Raw genomic sequence first — 22,168 nt, 5'->3', positions numbered from 1 at the left:
TAATTTATTGGTTAAGTCAGGTTGTTGATCGAAACATATTTATATAGTGTGAATCATAAAGTTTCTGAAGAGTGTACTACATAGGCAAAGAGAGCTAAAACTGATGAAAAGCAAAGTAACTTGCTAGCAAACTACTGAATTGTATGTGCCCGCGTATGGGTTTATACATACCCGTTTTTAAAACCAATGAGAAATGTGAACTACTGGCAGAATCTGCATGTTTAAAATCAATTATACTATTTAAAATTATAATTTTTTTTAACAGTGATGATACCAACTGATGATACTACAAGTCCCAGACGTTTGAACTCATGACTTTTAGTGCAGGCTATTTACTAGCTTCCCAATCTAATGCAATCTTCCCGATAATGAGAATAAATGAAACATTCAGTAAGAGTTATAAGAAGTTATATTTTATATTCTCAAGACAGGTTTACAATTCACTTTTATATTCATTTTTAGGAATTCCACATTTGATACTTTAAACTTACAGTTATATACTTAAATATGTACAATTTACATTACATCTGTAACTGTTGTACTTTATCATCAAATATTTATTCCACAACATTGAAATCTAATGTTTTTTGATACCAATTTACGAACTAAACGAACAACAATCATAGAATAGAGTAGAAATACCAGATTCATACAGAGACTATGAAATATTGTGCAATAGACATCCCACCAGATATCAAGCAATATGGAAAGTGTAATACAAAGAGTAAAAGTTGAATGGGAATATTGTATCTAAAAATTAAATAATAAACTTAATGAAATACTTATTTACAAGGCACGAGCAATAACATAACCTAAGAACATTTTAACAGCTCACTTCGCAGGAGCTGGCGCCGTGGGTGCGGATGCTACTCGTTGCTGAGCAGCCGACAGTTGCGGTGTGTTTGTCGCTAATGCCCGTATCTGTTGCTCTGCCGCAGCATTCACCATCTTAGATACATTCGACTTCATCTTATTACGATCCGCCGCAGTCTTACTCTTCACTGGCGCATTTGGCCGCTTTGTTACAGCTTTACCCTTGTTTTTCTTTGTCTTAGCACCAGCCGGCAGTTTACTTTTCACTTTTAGCTTCCCTTGGGCCATTTTACGTCGTATTTGTAATTAATTATTACAATCACAAAACTAAAACGTGCTTTTGACGTTGTTTGTTTTGACATAAAAAATGTATAGCTTGACAGTTGACATTGACATTTGTCAGCACGTTCCAGTTTTTGCAACTTCGTATTTGAAGCGTGAACATAAGTCAACAAAAGAGTTGGTATTATAGATTTAGACGATCTATTTATTCATAATATTATATAATTAAGGTCAAAAGTTAACACCATTGCACAATTATAACTACCTCAGGATAAGATATTAAAAAATATGACGTCCAGGAAACAGTTTTTGGACCCTTTTTATAAATCTTAACGCACTGTGTCTATAGATATTGTAGACACAAAAAAATACTATTAAAAACATAGAAATCTGTATTTACAGTATACATTTAGAACAAATAGAACTTATAATGTTATTTACAATATAATTAATTGTGTACAATTTCAAATTGAATCTGCCTAGTGACAACTATGTGCGTGGTGTAAGTGCTATCAAATTCTGTAAAATTAATATTTGTGAGGTGCGTGAATGTATGTAACAGGCGTGTTTGGTTTAGTTAAAAAGAGTAAAGGCCCAAAAATATTTTACAGGTGGGATATAATGAATAAGATACAAATAAAGAGACAAAATTGGTATTTATTTTTACGGACTTTTTTTTTATTATTCATAAATCGACTGTTGCAGTATATATGAATTCGAATTTCAAGTTAAGAAATATACATAATATATAATATCTAAATATATTTTATGTACAGACAAATAGAAAAGTAGTCGAGTATAATAATCGGCTATCGATAGAATCGAGCGGCGAGAGTGCAGGCGACCGGCGGAAAGCGGTGCGGACGAGGGCGCACCTCGCCATAAAACGTCTAGAAAAATAGATAAATCGCTCAAAAACGTCAGAATCAGTCGAAAAGATAGAAGAGTAGAGAACGGGCGACGTCAGTGATGACGACGACGAGAAGTCCCTGGGCCCGTCTCACGCGTACTCAGTGTCCGTGGAGAGAGAGCGCTCCGCGGGAGACCGCCGCCCGCCGCTCTCCGCCGCCGCCGGCTCGCCCGCCTGCGCCTGCGCGTATGCCAGGCTCTTCTGGTAGCTGAACAGTTGCCTCTCCAGCGAGTAGTTCTCCGCCTGAAGTACAGTTATTTCGCGCCTGAAACAAAACATGCACGTAAGTATCTACAAACATAATATGAAGAAATAAACTTTAAAAAGAATTAGTGACAATACCTCATCTGATGCGCGTGTAGACGACAGAGATCATCATAGACATGATAGGTAGCTTGAAAGAGAAGATAAGTATCGCCCCATTCGAGACGCACCCGCAGTTCCCCACCGTGCAATAAGTTGCAACCGGGCCGCGACACGTCTTCGACGCGTAGTGCAGTCTCCATCATAATTCCCTCGTCAGCGCTGTCCTGCGCGTAGTAGTGCTCAAACGGCGCGCCGGGCAGCTCCTCGGCGTCGGGCTCGCCGGGTGCGGTACCTGTCCGCACTAGCCACGCCGTCCAGCTCACGTACCGCAGATGATTGCGCGGAACGTGGTGCACGTCACGGTATAGCATGTGGAGCCGCACCATCTCGGAGTGCATATCGCAGCGCACCGCCCATGCATGTTTGTCGCGGTCGTAGCAGGTCACTGATCGTCCAGCGGCGGGCACGGCCAGCTCTGCGATGGCCCGAGCCCATACCAGTTCTACCGTCAATCGCACTCCTTTATGTAATACTCGAGATGGCGGTCGTGCATTCCAGGGTGGTGTTCGACCCTCCGCGTCACAAACGTACTCTAAAGGTCCGGAATGTATTCTTCGTTCACCTTCGCCGAGTGCCAGTGCAAAACGAACTCGACACCGTTGTCCTTCACCTGATAATCTTGAGAGTCGTAAAGCCAGAGGCTCCTTACCGCCTCCACCACTCGCTGAAACTTGCCAATCGAAACCGGCGAAGGCGATGGGTGGTGTATCAAGACGAGGAGCACGAAGTTCACAAGAGTATAGAGTGCGCACTTTGGACATGCTCAACTCCAGTTGAAACTCGCCGCGAGCATCTGCGAATTTGGTGTTGAGTTCGGCGATGGTGACGCAACGGCTGCGGCCTTGCGCCGCGCAACCCGCGTTGAAGCGCACTTGCTTGCCGGAAAAGCCCTCATTAGCCGTGAAGTGGTCACGGCTGAGAAGCGTGAAAGTAAAATCGACGTAGACCCGCATTCCCTCACACGCGCCCCGCCAGACCAAGTACACGCCTGTAACAAGATAGGGAAGTCTCTAAAACTTCGCCTAGAGAACTTTGTGGAAGCAAGTTCGGTAACTGATTAATAGCACCTGTAAGTATAACTTTCAGGACTTTTGGGGATTCATAAGCGTTTAGGAGGATAACCAGGAGATTATAAGGCGGTAATTACCGAGCGACGCATCCGTGCGGCTGAAGGCGACCGCCCAGCGCTGGTGCGCGCAGCAGAAGTCCTTGGAGGTGACATCGCGGTCGGGCTCGCGCGTGGCGGAGCGCGTGACCACGAAGGTGAACACGTGGGTGTCAGCGCGGTCCTTGAGCCGCGTCGCGCGGTACAGCAGAGCCATGCGCCCACTGGCCCCACGCCGGTGCCGCCGGCCCCGCCTGCGCGCGCGCTGTCAACACGCACTATTGCAACTTATAACACACCCATATACTCTACATCATCACAAAATCAGTGAATATGACAAGCGCGACATCGCAGCACACCACGAAAATCTAAATTATATAATATATGTATCAATGGGCCGAAATAGGAGATCACGTGGAGGGAGACACCTTTAGTCAGGTGAGTCCTAAATGTGTGGACTTAGTACATCAGCAAAGAGTGTGAGTGAGTAGATACAAATTATTACAGATGAATTAAGTAAATAGGTGGACTTGACTGACCAAGAAAACGGAAGTATTTTTAACTCGAGCAACTTCATCATGTATGCAGTCTACTTCATGTAAATATTTTGTAAACCTTTATCCCCTGAATCAGTCTGAATGTTGACATAAATATTATAATAGGTTCTAATCTAACTGCTTTAACAATAAAGGATTCGTAAGCTCGGATTACAAACGCTGTGTTTGGTCAGTTTCACTCACAGATAGGTTTAAAATTTAACAAGAGAGACAAAACAAAAATTGAGTAAAATGCACTATATAAGCACAATATTATCGTTTCTCACTATTTTATAAAACAATGTTGAATCCACTCAAATCTCAAGTCTTCTTATCATGAAGCTTTTTGAAGATATTATACAATCTTAGCCTAGAGCTAGCTTGTACCTAATTCACGAGCAAACTAAACTGAAACGCTCAGGTAAGAAGTCTACATTAAATCAGTTTTACTCAACCAAATCATTCCATCTGCATATGTAAAATTATGCAATGTGCACGTTGGTTTTAACTGAGCTTTTCGGCATTTTTAATAAAAGAAGAGGGATTCGCGGAGATATTTGCGTTGATTATAAATTGTGGCTTTGTCATTGAAGCTGCCTTTATTCTAAGCCTTCCATTTGAGCTGCTTATAGATAGACATCTACATAAATAACAAATCAATCAGTAGAAAGTCCTAACCAATATACTTCACCTAATAAGATTTTATGCAGGACTGTTTAATTCCATTACGGATTGAACGGAATGTCCCCGTAATTTCAAGCATACTTTATCTGTGTCGTCCGACCTTAATTCCAAGTATATAATTCTGGCTACGTGATCGCTTGGATGGAGCGAATTTCACGTAAATCAGAGACCAAAAAGTGTTCTCAACTGTCCCGCTCCCCGCGGCTTGTAAAATTTTTATGAAGCAACGTGAAACTCGAGTTGGAAAAGTTTTCAAGCCGAGATTCCTTCGTACGTCGCAACAGATATAAATCTGTTATTCTGTGTTCGAAATTCAAAATATTTTTGTGACTTTACTTGACCTTATCATAAATTTATTTGAACTTTTTTATTTATTAAATTGGGTGGCAGCGAAAACGGCCTCGAGCTGTGAAACGATATTTTAAGTCCGAATTTAGGTATCTGTGCGAATCGAATGGATTCGTTGAAATCGTAGTAGATAATTGGATTTTTGTGTGGTCTAAAAATATTGAGTTGGTAATGGGCTTAAATGTTTACCTACGCTGTGATGTTGCAATCTATTTTCTAGTACTGAACAATCGATAGAATAATATAGATGTTTTACTTAACATTTCATCAAAATGTTATTAAAATACTACCAATAACCTTAACACAAAAATTCTTGCACATTTATTTGATTATAGTTATAAATAAATCCTCCGCTTTGCTATATCATATCTAAAATGAATTCTAGGTAGATACCAATTACCGCAGACAGATCTAATCATCCTAGATGTCACGTGTATATCAAACAAACATCTTGCTGATTGATTAACACAATATTGTTATACTGTTCTATACACATAGCAAATAAAAGCAGGACTTATTAATCGTGAAAACAGTAATATATAGGTACCAGTTGTAAAATACCTTCTAATTTTTCATTTAAGTTAATGCCTTTCCCGACTAAACATGCATTAGCTTTAATTTCCACGAATCCGTGCAACCGCGGTCTCCACCGCAGCTCTACGTAAAACGCATAATCCTAAACGTTTTCCACGTGGTTTTCCTCGCGTTCTTAATTTCTTTTCGATTTCTCGGAATAAGTTATTAAGGGCTAATGTCGCTCCAAGAAGTTTTGTAATATAATACACAGAAAAGTATAAAGATATACCTATAGCCCCTGTAAAAGTTTTTTTCCCAGTATTAAATCTAATTACATCCGATAAAATAAGATACAATCCGACATTTCCTTGTAATAAGGCATCAGAGTAAAACCTAACATCGTAATACAGCAATATAAACGCAGATAGAGAATCTGTGCAACATGTCAGATATATCATAAATTGTACATTGCAGGAAGCTGTTTACGACATACAAAGGCGGGAAATCTCGACGGTAGTTGGGCTACCTATATTTTATCTGTGGTTCGTTTTAACAACACATGTTCCACGCTCGCTCGTAGTATTAAAAATGTAAAGACGTCAGTGGTTATACGCTGAATATCTGCACCGATATATCTCCTGCAAGGAGCACATCTGTTACTCGCACGTAGCGTACGTAGTGTACGTATCAGTAGACGGTCTAATTTGTACAATTCCGAGTAACTCAGGCTACATTGCGGTAACAAGGTACACGTAACATGTGTGTGTGGGTGCACAGTTAATAACGAGAACAATGTCAGTAGGAAGCCGAGGACGATCGGACGATCGGAATTTATACCTTCATTGAATGGACCTCGGCTTTGATTCCGTATAAAGCCAGTAACTAGCTCTACTTATGTGTTTATTCTCTTCTATAATCAGTCATACATGTTGTCATTCATGCTCACCCTGTAGAGACTGTGTCAGTTCTATTTTTCAAGATTGTAAAAATAAAACTAATTTATTATAAGACAAGCTAGATCATGGTCATGACAAATTCACGAAGTTTGAGGCAATTCAAAATAAGAATATAATATTACTAAGAATAACTAAAATATCATTTTTCATTTCATTCGCCTAGCTTTATAAAATTATTTTAGGATTTTATCGCGCCTCATTTGTTACATGTCAACAACAGAAGATTTATTAGATCGCTCTAAAAATAAATACCTAGTGAAATTGAAATTAGTCTAGAGTAGCATCAAGTAAATCGACACAATTTGACACCAAATAGCTCTACGTGCTTTATTCGACGTCTCATTTCCATTCAACTTCATACCTATGTAAAATTATTTAAATAGACATCCATTTCAATCTTTTTGATGTACTTAAAACATGAATATATTTAAATTTGAGACGCGGCATATGTATATAACCACCTTGGTTGATTACGTTGGGCCTGCCCACAGGGTGGAATCGCATTAGGCGGCATCAAAGATATTTTCGCGTTATGTATTTTTGATGTAACACCTTTACGCTTTTATGTGTGTTTCTATCTCTATGTTTTACGAGGGAGAGTAGTGATAATATTATACAACGAGGGTAAGTTTGCACGTGTTAGTATGTAAGGCTCGGCGGTATGGGCGGTATATGAGGTATATGAATAGAACAAGCTGTCTCCTCGCGTGGATGTCGTCGTCAGTCAAGCGAGGTGATTACACTCTCCCTCGGTAGGCCCGTGTTCATCAGTTCGTGACAGACTGTTAATGAAAATTCTCCGTATGCAAGTAACGGGGTGACGTAAAACGACCAGCACTAACCCCAGTTATATGAAGCCTTCGCTATCAGGTCACCTATTAGTCGTCCTACTCACTAACAAACGTTTCAGATTTAATTAAAGAAACTTTACGTAAATTTGACGTTGGGATAATAAGCAAACGCTTAGCGTCATTTTAAACAAATTGAAATTGTTTACTTTAAAATAAGATAAAGGGTTTTAGATAATACTAATTTGCGATTATATTATGAAAGCTATCACCTTTTCACGACTGAGGTACTGAACCGATTATTGCCGCGGGCTAGAGCTGAACAATAATAATTTACTGCGTGAAAGCTTACATTGCGAGCTGAAAATCAAAACAAAGGTTCCAATAAAAAAAAAGAGCACAGCGGTGGCTAAAGAACCTTTCAGAATAGCACGGATGATAGCGCACGGCTCGGTGAGATGAGTTATCGACATCATAAATATAGTGTATCTACACTTCCAACAATGTATCAAGCAAATAGAAAATTAGAAAATGGCTTCTCATAGCTCGGAAAACATCTGTGTATTTATATTAACATTGCTAAAACATGTTTTTAAGGAAAGGAAAAAAACATATTCTAAAAAAGGAAATACTACGAACAAAAGATCAACGCAAATAAAACAAAGTTAATCAAATGAATAAGCTGTCGAGTGTCAAGTGTTCGCCGCCGACATCATATCAAAGGTGTATAATAATTAACATAATTTAGCTTAGCGACAGGAGTTGTTTACCGAGCGTCTGCGATCAAACAATAATATGGCGCGACAATAGGCTCACCGCTCAAGGCGTTGCCTAGCAACTAGCTACAGAAAGGTTGAGAGTTCAAGTAGGTATATACTACTACTCCATCGGACCATTGTGGTGTTTCCTATTTAGCTTTGTTAAAGAGCATTTTATTGTTCGTAGCTAAACGGCTACGGCGTAGCCGATCGATCTCGGAGCCGAGCAGTTACTGTCCACATCAATCTCTACGCAGGTGTATTTACTTTCATCGTTTAAGCCCTTGTTTCTCCTTCAATGACTCGGAAAATAGTGTTAAGTGGACGATCCTTGTCGTCCTATCTATCTATAATAATATATTGTATAGAAAGAAGCTGCAAAAGCTCTGACCTCTAGTCTAACTTTAGTTTACCGATATCCTCACTAGTTGAAGGGTTTCCGGGGGTCAGAAGGCAGCCGCTTCGCGGAAATACAACAATGAAATAAGTTAGTCTGGTTGCGACCTCAATTCGGAAACGCTAGAATAATGAGGGAAACCTCAATAAGGGTTCCTATTAGTGACGTCAACTCAACAATGTAGTATGCTTTCTTATTTTAAATAAAATTTTATACGAAAACATCTGCGTCAAAATGTTGAAACTTGATCTATAAAATAAACTACTGAAAAACTAAGTGGGAATATTAAATATACTCTGAATCTTCATAAAATAAATATCAGAAAATAAAAATGCAATACCCATTTATAAACTTCAATAACTGATATGAAATTTTCAAGTAAAGAGTAAAACGTTTTAAGAATATTAAATTCTTGAAATATAGCGCTGTGAACATTTTCAAAATTAATGATGTACCGAAATAAAATTAAAGTGCTCGTCATGGTTGACTCCAAAATGCCACGGTCCCTATATTTTAAATTAAATATTTAAAAATATTTTATACTCTGTTGACCTAAAAAGCCCAAACATCAAGCAAGCACACAATAGACTCCACATTCAATGAAAAATGGCGACACCTCATATCTGTATAATATTTTTTCTCACATAGAAAAATACATTCATACAGTAACAAAAAGTTTGTGTCGCGCCAGATAAACGAGGTCTACCAAAATGACTAATATATATTGTTCGAAATGAAAATATTGACTAAACAGTCGGCAATATTCTCTGAAAAACGTACAAGTAATTTATTTTACCGATGCTAGTTATCACCCAACTTTGTGAAGGCTTTATTGCAATCCTGTCAAATACATTTCCCTAAGCACGTTCATTAAAAGTTGGCGGCTAAACTATTGCAACGATTTCAATAAATGAATTGACGATTGAACTCAGTGGTTGGCTGTTTATAATTAATTAATGGTGCGCGACCTATGAAGTATCTACTCGAAACCAAATGATGGTTAGTTATTATCTATACTAATATACTAATAATATTATATAGCTGAAGAGTTTGTTTGAACGCGCTAATCTCAGGAACTACTGATCCGATTTGAATAATTCATTTCAGTGTTAGATAGCCTATTAATCGAGGAAAGCTATAGGCTATATATCATCACGCTACGACAAATAAGAGCAGAGTACCAGTAAAAAATGTTACAAAAACGGGGAAAATTTTGACTCATTCTCTCTTATGTGACGCAGGCGAAGTTGCGCGGGTCAGCTAGTAATAAAGTAAAACATTTTTGCTTGCAAACACAGACACAAAAGAAAGAACAATACAAAAGAGTTTATGTACTAATTATAGAATATAATATCATTAAAATATTGTAAAATACATCTAAAAGAATGTTTTATAAATAAACATGAAAGAGAAGTTAAAAATAAACTCACCTATTTACGGTACAAAGAAGAGATTATATAGATTTTTCTTAGTATCGAGACCGTAATATAGCGTTGTGTAATCGAAGCAACATAAAACAAATAAAATGTATATCATACTGCTATATCAAATTGTGAAGCAACGAAGATAATGATTATATTTTATAGACATTTTTATTAAGTTTATTATAATAATAAATTATATTACATGATCATTTGTAATTATATGTTTAAACGTAATTATAAATTTAGTATTGTTCATTTGATAGTCGTTCTTTAAAGAAACGTACAAATGTATGGAATTTATCAATTTATCACAATAAAGACAAATAAAATAACTTAAATGATAAATCAATTAAGGATACTGAACTTAGTACAACTTCGCAAATGTAAAATTAAACGTTAAAATCACGAACAAGTATAAGTAGTAGATAATTTATCTGGAAACAGCTTTTCTGATTACACTTTAATGTAGCGCACGTTTCGTCTCGTTCCTACATTAAAAACAGAAATAAGATCTCAACGAATTACTTTACTGTTTCGCATCTTGCTTCAAAACATACTTGAAGATATTTTGCGTAATCTTTTCTGAATTTGGACACATTATTTTCTTTTTAAGGGATGTTACTGACATCTAATATTTTCTACAGAAAGCTTCGCTGGTATGATATGTAATCTCATCTAGTACATAGATCAAATTTCTCGCTCACTTCAAAATACGTTCTTAAAGTTACATGCAACGCGCTGATTTTATATTCGCCAGAAATGAAAAATCCAACTTTTCCTCAAGGAATATTCCCAATATTTTCATTCCTAAACCTCCGTCGAATATATTTTTCATCATTTTTACCACTCAACCGTTGGGTTATACTTATAGGTGCATATCATAGGGATACCATCACGCTTGTATTTCCCTTGAGGATTAGGCAGAGGTATTTTACAATTTAACGTTCTCATTTCGCATTTTGAAACATAAAATGTGGACTCTCTCGCGTCCTTTTCTATAATAATCATTTTGACTTCTACAGTCAATTGTTTAAAATATTCATAATCAAGGCTTACATAACACTCTAACATTTTTTAATAAAATATTAGAGTGTTATGTAAGCCTTGTTGTGTTGATATCATATTAACTGAAAATAATTATCTTTCTATAAAACTGGATTTCGAACGTCAGCTACAAACAAGTAATTAAAAAAGAACTTACTCGTAATTATTTTTTGCGGTCGAATATGCTTTTTGTTTCACCTCGTTGTCCTAATGTTCTAACAAATTCAAAAACCACGTGATAAAGGTCTGTTTAGCATACCTATTAACATTCAGGGACCTTTGTGGTTTAGTAGTAAAGATACTAACAAACGAATAAGCTTCTTATTTTCTCTATTTCTCTATCATTAGCGATGCTTTGTGATTGCATTCATTATTGTGATGCAAGTTATAAATGCAAAAACAAAAGAACATCTGGTTTTCTTTTTTGTGGAACGAATGGTCAGCGTCAAAAACCGTACTAATATTATAAAATATGCGAAAGTTTGTGAGAATGCATGTATGTATGAATGTTTGTTACTCTTCTACGCAAATACTACTGAACCGATTACGATGAAATTTGGTATATAGGTAGCTGAAGACCCAGAATAATACATAGGCTTTCGGAATTTACACGAGAAGGGTTTCTACGCGGACTAAGTCGCGGGCGGTCTCTAGTATAACATATTTTCAAAAACATATATTATTCAATGACTGCGTATTGAAACAATTAAATTTCATTTTCGTATAAAAAATAACGCTAGAAAATGTAACAGCTTAAACATATTTCTGATAAAACTAGTTGATATTCTTTTAATGGTTGTTGTTATTAGAAACTATCTCAATATTAAGAGGTCCTCCGAGCCTCGGGCAACGAAAATTAATTACGTATCGGCTAAATGCAAATTGTTGTAATTAAGGCTTTAACCAAAAGGCACGATATTGTTGTCTACAGTTGACGATTAACAATTTACATTGAATGTTTCAACAGCTGTTTCTAACCCGAGATTATAGACGAAGCTTTGTTTAGAAATTATTTAATGAATCTACAGATAATAGTAGGTATTATGTTACGTTTACTCACATGTTTTGTCTGAGATAGTAAATTGTTCGACGTATTTGCTATTATTATACACAAATAACGAGTGATGTTTTCCACCTTCGCCAACATAAAGACCTATTCGATGCAGCACACTAATTAATCTTTGGTTACATCAAATAATTAAACCGTGTACAACGACCGGCCACGCGACTCATGTAATTATACCAATCGCCATTACCGCTGAAAATACAACGATTTTAATTTTTATTGCTTCGTAACAACTTTCATAAATCGTGCCTCTGTGTATTGTGCCAGTATGCCTTTCATTGACTGTAATGAATAACCAAAAAGGTTTTATGTTATCCACAATGAAATAAATATTCTAATTTACTTTTTAATTTGTTGTATCAAAGCTACCATTCAATCTCAGAGAGATCCATCTTCTAAGACGGAAAATTAGAACAGCATCCGCCGCCCTCGCGATTTGTGGATAGCGAGATAGATAATAAAAAATAAATGCCGCCAAAAGCCGATTTTATGATATCCCTTTTAGGAGTACAGTGTCGGTTTAAAATGTGAAACTCTCGACTGAAATCTGAAAAATGAGACGCGATGTTCGAAACGCTCGCGTTCGCATATTTGTCCCTCACCGCATCATTAAAAAGTTACCAAACAGTTAATTAAACTCGAGTTTCATAATAACCTCTGTCACCCAGTCAACATTCCAACATTTTTGGGCATTTAAATTTGAAATTAAAAAAGTTTGTTTTTGTAGTGAAGAGGAACATTTATGACAGCTGAAGTATCAATTTAGGCAGCCGAGTCGAGTGTCGCTATTTATTAGCCACCTGTAGAATGTGGTATATTCTTTTAGTTTCATATGTTGTACGCATGTTGGAAGTGAGCATACCCATAAAAGAAAGCATGAAGTACGAATGTATGTCGTTCATACATAATATATAGTGTCGCTACATCGCTGCGGTAAATTTCCCTCTACTGCTTTCTTGATTTTCCCGGGCGTTACTTTACGTCGAAAGCTCTCAAAAGGACTATATTTAAAAAAAGTCTTCGAACAACGTTTGCACATTTTCAATGGATTCGATATTTTTCTTGGATATTTATTTTTCGTTCTTTGTTACAGTCGCTGTGGATGAAGGCTATGAAATATTTGTATAAAGTGTTTGTACGACAATGTTATATAAGCTTGGTACAACTATGGTTACAAAAACATTTATCGGTAAGGCACTGGAATGTATCGTTAGGCAAATCAAACATCTTTCCGGAGCAGCCTCCATTTCGGTATTTGCACACGAGGACACAGTCGATCGAAGTTCTCTACCTAAATCGTATATAACGGATACAGTTCAACTCGGCTATCTAGTCGATTTTGATAGATGTTTACCTTTACTATGCGCCACTAACACTATTTACTTTTGGATTGGAGATGCACTAAATGTTTTTAGTTCCAATGAATCCTAATTTTTCAAGTTCGATATAAAATACACCGACCACCAAAGTAATATTTTTCGAAATCAAACAAATGTAAAACAACAAAAATAATCTTAAAGAAGCCAAAACAATATACAAATAAAATTGCAATTAACTAACCCAACCATAATCAAGGAAAGTGAAGCGACTGGGCGCACGAATAGTGGTTCCGATACCGAGCCGTACAAAAAGTTGCAATCATTGTTCAGACTAACGAATATTCCGAGTTTTTTTTCTCCACAGATTAGCAGGGTTAAGTACTCGCCTACCGAAGTAATTGGCCGCTTTAATTCAAATTATACATACCTACATTCGCATGAATTACTTAACGACGAAATGAAGACTCTTTTTGGCGAATATATTTTTAAAAGGACCGTTTTAGATTCATTAGAACGAAGATCGTTTTCCGGAGAAGCGGGAGCTTATTGTCAATTTTGGCAGTAGAATGTATATTCATGAGGTTAAGTGATAATTTCGGACCCCATATATAAGGCAATTACCGGAGCGACTGTTTAACCGGCGACAACAGCTGCTGCGGGCGTAATTTACGTGTTCAGCAAACAATACATTTTATATTAAAGGAAATAAGTATCTAACTTTTGACACTTTCACCTCTGCTGAGACCACCGAGAAGCTGGTGCTATTCCAATTAAAACAATATTAATATCTCCTTATTACTTTCCCTCGGAATTTCTGAACGCAATTTGTTTTCTCTGGCAATTGAGTCTAAATATAATTTCCGAAGAGGCAGTTGTACAACTTTCTTAATATCGCCTGAGTGTCTGGTGAGTGCCATGGCCTGTATCGACAAAATACAATATTATTGTCTTCGTATTATTTATAAGCACTCTCAGTTATCACACCTGCCTCGAGGCGATATTTATCGGAGATTTGGTACTCTGAAGCTTATATTTTTATGTTTATATCTACAAAGATGTGACGATTTATTCTGTTAAGCTTGCTTTATTCCGCTAATGGATTTTAGATTAACTTTAAACTGCTTTTAGATTCCCTTTTGTGGTAATTTGTCTGTTAGACTAGTCTCTATTAGCACGAGATGATATAATAAATAAATATCTTAAATATTCTGTTCTCGGGCATTTGAAATGAGCCCGGTCTCAGTGCGGGGTAAGGTCTGTGTAAGTTAGTGGCACGAACAAATTCCAAGACGGAATAGTAGATGTTGTAATTTAGTCAAAGTAATCTAACAAACTATTTATATCAATTAAGTTCGTAGTGATAGTCAGGAATAACAAAGATTTATTTAAGCCTAAAATACAAGGGAACTAAACAAGTATCCACATGAGACAGTGTAGTAATAGAACACTAAAACTATTCACAATAAAGCGAGCGATACGCCATTGCGTATTGCTTGACAAAGGACTTTTTATTAAATAAATCTTTTGACAAATGATCCCTTTGACAAATTAAATTGAAGATACGTTATTTCGTTCAGTTTGTTCAATGGTACGTTTGTACGAGTTATTATTTCACAGATCTTAAATATGTATGCCGTTCTACGATAGAATGTAACGTGGAGTAGCTTGGACATAAATAGTGGTTATCGGTAAGAACAGTGGTGAGGCCTTCCCGGTAGTTTCTTGAGGTAACTAAGTACCACTTAGTTACTGGTATTTATCTCGGACACTAATGTAAGAAGTTTTCTCGAAACAGTTACTTACTCCGAGAATAAAACAGAATGTAGAGCTACGTTTCAATTAGTCTTTTGACTTTAAGTATAATGAACTCAACAAAACGGGATATCTCAATTTTAGTGTTGTATATTATACATTCAGTAATACTTTTAAATGTCATGAAAAAAGCCCTTTTATCCCGTGTTATATTTTTGAACTAACACAATTTAATTGCTATTATATTTATATTTCTATCTGCAATCGAAAGGTAAACCTTATAATATCCGTATCTATCGTATTACAATTGAGTTTATAAAATAATAATTCAACCGAGCGTTAAATTGTATCAAATATGTAAGTTTCATTGTCGATTTATACAACACAATTCCCACTGACCGCGAAAACCGCTTGTAACGCAAATATAATTAATGTTTCACGTATTCCTTTCAATAAGCCAACACTGACAAGTGAACTGGAAATTGTTTCTACAATATACACAGTTCTAAGTTATATAAATTTAAAATAAAACACACAAAAATGTGAATTTATGTCGCGCTCCACCTCACGGCTAATCTAATATGGATTTATTGCAGCTCTACATCGTAATAACCGAGATTGAACGACGCCTTTGTGTATCGTCTTACACACATTAAAATGAAGAAATATTGAAAAATATTATAAGCTCTTTAAGCGGCCGGGGAAGCTTGAAAGTTTCAGGCGAAGAGTGTGCCTCGCATCAAAAATAGCAGAAGTACGTACCTACGACGTAGCCGTACTTTACAATCGTTCTAGTTACTAACAAACACTGGGAACGAGTGGTGCCCGCCCAACTGACGGTAATAGCCTATTTATTTCTTTGTTTTAACTACCGGTAAATTGTAGACCCTACACCGCTTTCGAATACCAATTTATTTTCTCTTTTCTTTGTGGCGATTCTACGAAATACCTACTTATAAAGCTTTTAGTCCAAAGATAACATTCAACTAAAGCCATTAATTACGAAGAGACAACAATGATCGATTATAACAAAATGTTTAACTTCGAAGTAAAATTATTAAAAACTCATCAAGCGTTACGTTTTAGTAGAACGTTCTGTACCTTGAAATATTTGTCGAACAATAACAATTATTGATAATAACTATTGATGGAACACAGACATGACGAAGCTGCCAGTGTAATTACGTCAAAACAAATATTTTGTTACAAATTGATTGTTTTGATAACGAAGTTGGAAAACCATGGTTCATACTAGTATTTATCTTTAATTTTCATTTCTAAACATCCTTCAATAAAGATAGACCTTCAATACGGAAATACAGAATCAAGACTTGTTAAGAAATTAATTTCATGACTAAATTCATACGTTTCCACTTTAACAGAAGAATATTAAATTGCTTTCCTCTGGTCGTCGCGGGTCGTGTTATAAAATTAGGCGGGAAAATGTCACACCTCCCCCAATTAAATAATAAAAACATCCTTTCCCGATCGGACCCCATTTATTTTCAAAACAAAGCGCTCGGATATAAATTTGCCTGTACACGTACGAGGTAGTCGTTCGGCAAAATTACTCTAGTACCCTATACATTATAATTTAACGGAGCTAGTGTAAAGTTCAAGTTTCGAGTAGCGAATCGATCCAGGTAAGTCGAAAGTGCGAGAGGAAATATAGTATAGAGCATCGGATTATTTTGAAGTTCAGCAGCGAGAGGACAGAGCGAAGAAAAGATCCCGCCAAATTAGTAGAAAGAAGTAGAGTGCATTATGATAAACATTGTGTGTGCAGTGCGCAACAGGGTGGCGCGGAGATGCGAGATGTGGAGGCGCGGCGGGCGCGGCGAGCGCAGCGGCAGCGACATGCATGCGAGCGTACCTGAGGGCGGGCGCCGGGTGCGGGGAGGACTCGCTCCGGAGACTCCGGAGAGCCAAGCCACCGCGCCGCTCCACGCGGACTAACGCACCCGCGCCAGCCCGACATGCCTCCTGTACGCCGCACGGCAATCGGGGTTGCCACTACCAATATTTCATTCTCCACCTAAAAGTTATAAAGTTTTCCACGAACACTAGTTTCAAATCTGGTGCAAATTGTTACGAAAATTTTACTTGTTTATTTTTATAGCTTCATAAGCATTTGTTTCTGCTTTTAACTTAATCGATAAATATAACCGGCTAGTTTAAAGGTTCATATTGGACACAATTGACCTGAAAATGAAAGAAAATGAACAAAGAATTCCGTGACTTTTACTGAAAATTTTATCATTAAAAATGGGAGAGGGTGTTAAGTGACAAAGTGGCAACACTGTCGTCCTCCCGTGCCCCGCCGCCCGGCCGGGTGCCGAATAATGAAGCAGGGGGAAAAGAGATTGTGGAGCGGGGAAATGCCGGAAGATACCGGCCCGTGCCGGATGGACGGGCCACGCTGCCGGATCCGACGCCCTCACTTGCACCCTTTCACAACTTCCCAAACACAGCCATGTGCAAACGATACGAACAATGGAAGGAAAAAAAGAATTTCACGCAGTTTCATTGAAGCGGACCATAATTTTATGTTTTATTGCATTTCTTTATGGAACATGAGGGAGGAGAATCTCTCCTCCTCGCAGTCCTCGCCACTCGAGCGTCTTATAGTTTGTTTTACGGCTCCAAGTTATTAGCATAAATGTTAACCAGGTTCTTTTTATTTTCAGAGAACACCGCTTCTTTGTAATTCGTTATTCTGAAATTATGCGCGATTGTAACATATTCGAATAATTTGTCGTACAGGATATTATTGGGAAAAGTTGTGAAAATCTATTTTCAGAGAAACTCAGCGCTGTGGGAGCCGCAAGCCAATTTTAAGTTTTGTGTCATCCGCAAACATAGTATCAATATACAGTACAAATAGTTATCGGTCCCGTGAATCGGTTATACATTTGCGAAGAGCACCTCGTAGTTTTATGAGCAAACAATACAGCCTCGATAAAACCAAGTCTGATAGTTTTTGTTCGCTTCATTTGTCTGGCTGATTCAATAGATAACTCAATTTGCTAGTCAATTACAAACAATGAGAACAGATCGAACTCTCCCGAGGTATTTCTGTTCAAATAATCATAATAATAAATGTAGATTAAGTTAGATCATATTTTCTCAGAGATAAATATACTTATTAAATGTTATTTAATACTTGTTTAAGTTATTTGTGTAAGGCAAGCGAACAGTTAAATACGAGTATGGTTACAATCCGCAATGAAAATACCAACTTTTATCATCTGAAGTAACATTATGAGTAAAAGGGAAAAGTTTATAATCTCGTGCGAGCTATTTCGACTATTATTTTCTTTCGCGGAACCCCTTTATCGAGTTTCTTCTCGAAAGCGCGTTATATTTCCTGTCAAAACAAATTAGTTTTTATCTTCTAGGTAAGAATATACTGCATAAAACAAAGCAAACGTTATTGTACGGCAACTACAGAGGCAGTGTTCTTCGGACCCCTAATTAAATGTTAGTCTACGAAGCTGATTTCATTTTGCTAATTACAAATTCTCCAAGCAAAGCTGGTCCATAAAACGACGCTCGCTTAACAGATAATAAAATTGTTTAGTATAGACTTGATGCGTTTTTGTTTTTCTTTCGTTTTCTTAATAAAGTCAGTTAGACAGAATAATTCATAGAGTCCATATATTTTTTCTTTTTAAAACATATTACATTTCTTACTTTCTTAAGACAGTAATATACCTACATGCTTTAGTATTCATCAGAGATGTGTGGAAGCTATAGAGAAAAATGATTTAGTTTACATATATCAAATTCTCTTTTCTACGAATTGAGGACAAATAATGTAGTTACAAAAGGTAGCTAATGGAAACTGATCAAAATGTCAGATAGCTGACTCGATAATCTATTACGACGCATGCATAATTTAGATCACGAAAATTCAATACATTAGATGTAGATAAACTGCCTCCGTGTTAAAGTTCATTCACTCCAGGAAAAAACAAAAATAAATGAGGAAATAACGAGCAACAATTGTGATGTATTGTTTAACTGGAAAACTATGAACTATCCATCACTGTGGGTCAACGCCGTGAGCTCTATGATGGATTACTACCAAACTTGGCAATCTGTCAATTCCTAGGTGTTCTGAAACAAAACAAAGATTTTAAAAGTAAATATTGATGTCACTCTAGATATTCCGCTTGCTCTAGATACGCTACTTGCTTTAAAACCCTTATTGAATTGTGGTGCCTAAAACCAAACTAAAAATAGAATACCATTTTGAGAAAGAGTGTGAAGAGGAAAATGTCGGTACAAGTAGCGTTCACTTTGAGGATTTAAAGTGACGAGTAAAGTGTTCACGTCATCTTTCATACCATAGAGCGGTAAGTACATAAGTGGATTATATGTACGAGTAGCACTCGCCGTTTCTGACTGACCATTTCGTAGCGTTTATCGTCGCCCGTCGCAATTACACGAAAATGGACCAAATTGCATGACGTACATGTTCATGTTTCATGAATTACGGTAGTTAGAGCCCTTGTTCACGAGCACGCTTCATTACCACAATTTATTGTTTGAGATTTTAACTCGGTGTATCTGAAATATGATGTCTTTATATTTATTAGCTTACAAGCTACCGAGATGTGGAGGATACATGGCCTTAATGTATCTAATTTATTAGAGGCATGTCGGCTTTCTAAATAATTAATAACAATATCACTTCCTAATACAATACAAGATAATGAAAATAGAATAGGAAATCAACTTTTTTTGTGAAATAAAAACCAAAAGTCAATAAATAAGCGAGCTCGAAATTGGTTGACAATTCCTGACTGTGCACCAAATTCCAACTTTTTACGACAGTTTTGACGGACGGACGAACACCGAATTGAATCCGCAAGTTTTATCGGTTTTAGGATATTTTCACAAAAGCTAAAAGCTGTTGTGCACATCCGTAGCGTCATAAAAACGTGGAAAATGTTGATTTTATTCGTTTGGATTTTTCACCGAGGACTTCATTTGCAGATGACAAAGCCACAGATGCCATTCTCACCGCACGACAAAAATCAGCAACAATGTAATCCCCGCATTATCCTCCCTGTCCGTTCCAACGGATTTTCAATTAGAGCAGAAACAGTCGCAACTTTGTACAACAAGAGCGGTACTCTGCAGGATAAATGTTCATCAAATCGCATTATGCCCGACCATGTTGTCATCTCATCGCTAACTCTTTAGCTCAACTTATTAACATTCAACAACCTCCATTTCACAATTTTTCCGTCGGACAAGTTTCAAACTTGCTTTGGATGATAAGTGATGCAGCACCTTGTCAGCTTTTACTAAAATAAACAACTGAAACTTATTAAAGATACACTCTACGTGCTCCGTTTACTCCTGAGTTTTAGTGCAGCAAACTATTTTATAATTTAAAAAGGAATTTGGACTGCTACCATTTTGTCAACATGATGTATGTGAGGGCTGTGAAATATTTTATGTAGGAGTAAATGTCGTTTCATATAATACTTCACATAGTTCTAAGTGAATCAAAGCACACACACGACTACTAAAATAGCGGCGACGTGACGTGAATGAAAAAGCGATATAATTCATAGGCAAGTTTGTACCTCTAGGAGTCTAGGTGAGCTCTATGAATTATGCTCTCTAGCATACGTCGTTTACATCCGCAAACGTCAATACTGCCCTCCGGAATTCCGAACAGCGCAAATGTATTCATATCGAGGCGGACTACGAAACTGTTTATACGTTATGAATCCTCTACACTTGACCTATTTTTATAATCTGCCGCTTTTACCGCCTAAGAGTTGACTTCGGTCTCAAACAAAAGATTTGGCCCCTCGCAAATAAAATTTGTACTGAAATAAAGAACATTTTACGTAGATAGTGTCGACATGGCCGGGGGTGAAACGAGGTGAAAGGCTGCAGCTGCCGCCGCCGTAAATTGGCCGTGAAATATCAACATAGCATTTTCCATTACTGTGCGAAAATTAAAAAGCTAAAGCGTTCTGTTTCATAATTTTCATCGGAAGATTAATAGTGAGATATTTTTATGATCTCGTCTGAGATTGTGTATGAAAAATATTTGTTTAAATTACTCTTGATGGTTGTAGTAGACATAATATGTAAATAGTGCTGTCTAGTCTAATGTTTATTGCTGGTTATTTGCTTAAAATACATTTGAAATGGCTCGAACTTTATCTTGTTTTTCTTAAAAAACAAAAAAGAGTTTGACACTCTTATCTAGACGGCAAAAAGTGACTGTTTTTAAATTTAATTCAGCCAGTTATTAACTAGAGTTTGCGTTGCCCTCTGGGGTTTTCGTAATAAATCATCTTAGCTTTCGGCTTGCTAAGCTATTTGAGTGAAGGCTTTGTGGCGTTGTCTAGTCGCGTCATCTAAATGACCTGGACTGTAGGCACGCTGAATTAATTTTCACTCAAACAATAACTCTGATATTGATGGAGTAGTAGATTAATATTTGGTTGATGTTAACACAATCTCGGTATTGACGAACGCTCGTAAGACATAATTTGATGTTAACTGTCCTTTGAAAAATATTGAAGATAGCAGCTATAATATTGTCTCCGTGTGTATGTATTTGTACTAGCTTTCACGTTGTGGAAATGTTGGCGAGAGTACCTTCATAACAAAAAGCAATTAGATAAAGTTCATGCATGTGTACCATTTTATTGGAATTCCATCACAATAAAAACAAAATCTCTCAATATAGCGCACTTTTATTGAACAAATGAATGAACAAAACATTCCTTTTTACGATAGTAACCAGCGTAATTGAAATAGGTGAACATTTACAGTTTTTCTATACAGTGGTACAATCACCGGCCGCACTTTGTTACATTTGAATGAACACAACAAGTGAGTGAGGTGGGATCGTTCGTTTTCGCATATTAAATTTATGGCGTCACTGAAAACGCGTAGAGTGACACTCTACAATTAGGGATAGCCACCCTCGGGAGATCTCGACATCAGGTGCCCATCATTGGCCGGCATTTTACATTTTTGAGCGAGATATTTATAATCTTTGATAAGCCAGTGGGTACCTCAGATATGATGCCATGACAATGACGAAATATAGGTCAAATAAGTAAC

The 22,168-nt window shown here is 36.9% G+C and overlaps 2 protein-coding genes across 5 annotated transcripts; both read right to left on the bottom strand.

Annotated features, from left to right (window-relative positions):
- Positions 1–391: 391 nt before the first annotated feature.
- On the bottom strand, positions 392–1,128 carry LOC142976836 (uncharacterized). The gene has a single exon (XM_076120412.1). It carries the CDS (start codon positions 1,099–1,101, stop codon positions 832–834), a length of 270 nt encoding a protein of 89 aa, XP_075976527.1. The 5' UTR covers positions 1,102–1,128; the 3' UTR covers positions 392–831.
- A 967-nt stretch (positions 1,129–2,095) lies between these two features.
- On the bottom strand, positions 2,096–17,028 carry LOC142976810 (uncharacterized). 4 transcript variants are annotated; one of them, XM_076120394.1, is made up of 4 exons: positions 16,938–17,028; positions 3,519–3,741; positions 2,348–3,359; positions 2,096–2,270 (listed from the first exon to the last, which is right to left on the bottom strand). In XM_076120394.1, the coding sequence occupies exons 2-4, from the start codon at positions 3,691–3,693 to the stop codon at positions 2,096–2,098; spliced, it is 1,362 nt and encodes a 453-aa protein (XP_075976509.1). In that variant the 5' UTR covers positions 3,694–3,741; positions 16,938–17,028. The 4 variants fall into 4 exon arrangements, with proteins under 4 accessions (XP_075976509.1, XP_075976501.1, XP_075976517.1 ...); XM_076120386.1 differs by having other exon boundaries at positions 3,519–3,754; positions 16,938–17,022; XM_076120402.1 differs by lacking the exon at positions 16,938–17,028 and adding an exon at positions 11,988–12,123 and having other exon boundaries at positions 3,519–3,754.
- Positions 17,029–22,168: the final 5,140 nt, after the last annotated feature.

This window comes from Anticarsia gemmatalis, chromosome 1 (genome assembly GCF_050436995.1).
Source record: "Anticarsia gemmatalis isolate Benzon Research Colony breed Stoneville strain chromosome 1, ilAntGemm2 primary, whole genome shotgun sequence".
In the NCBI taxonomy this organism is placed as follows: Eukaryota; Metazoa; Arthropoda; class Insecta; order Lepidoptera; family Erebidae; genus Anticarsia; species Anticarsia gemmatalis.
Note: the sequence above shows the minus strand (reverse complement) of the source record. Positions and strands in the feature narration are given on the sequence as shown.

Coding starts and splice junctions, on each gene's coding strand:
- LOC142976810 (XM_076120381.1), bottom strand. CDS start 12,074: ATGTTGGCGAAGGTGGAAAACATCACTCGTTATTTGTGTATAATAATA. Junction 3,742..11,987: donor TACTATCTCAGACAAAACAT/GTGAGTAAACGT, acceptor GCGTGTTGACAG/CGCGCGCGCAGGCGGGGCCG. Junction 3,360..3,518: donor CCGCACGGATGCGTCGCTCG/GTAATTACCGCC, acceptor ATCTTGTTACAG/GCGTGTACTTGGTCTGGCGG.
- LOC142976836 (XM_076120412.1), bottom strand. CDS start 1,101: ATGGCCCAAGGGAAGCTAAAAGTGAAAAGTAAACTGCCGGCTGGTGCT.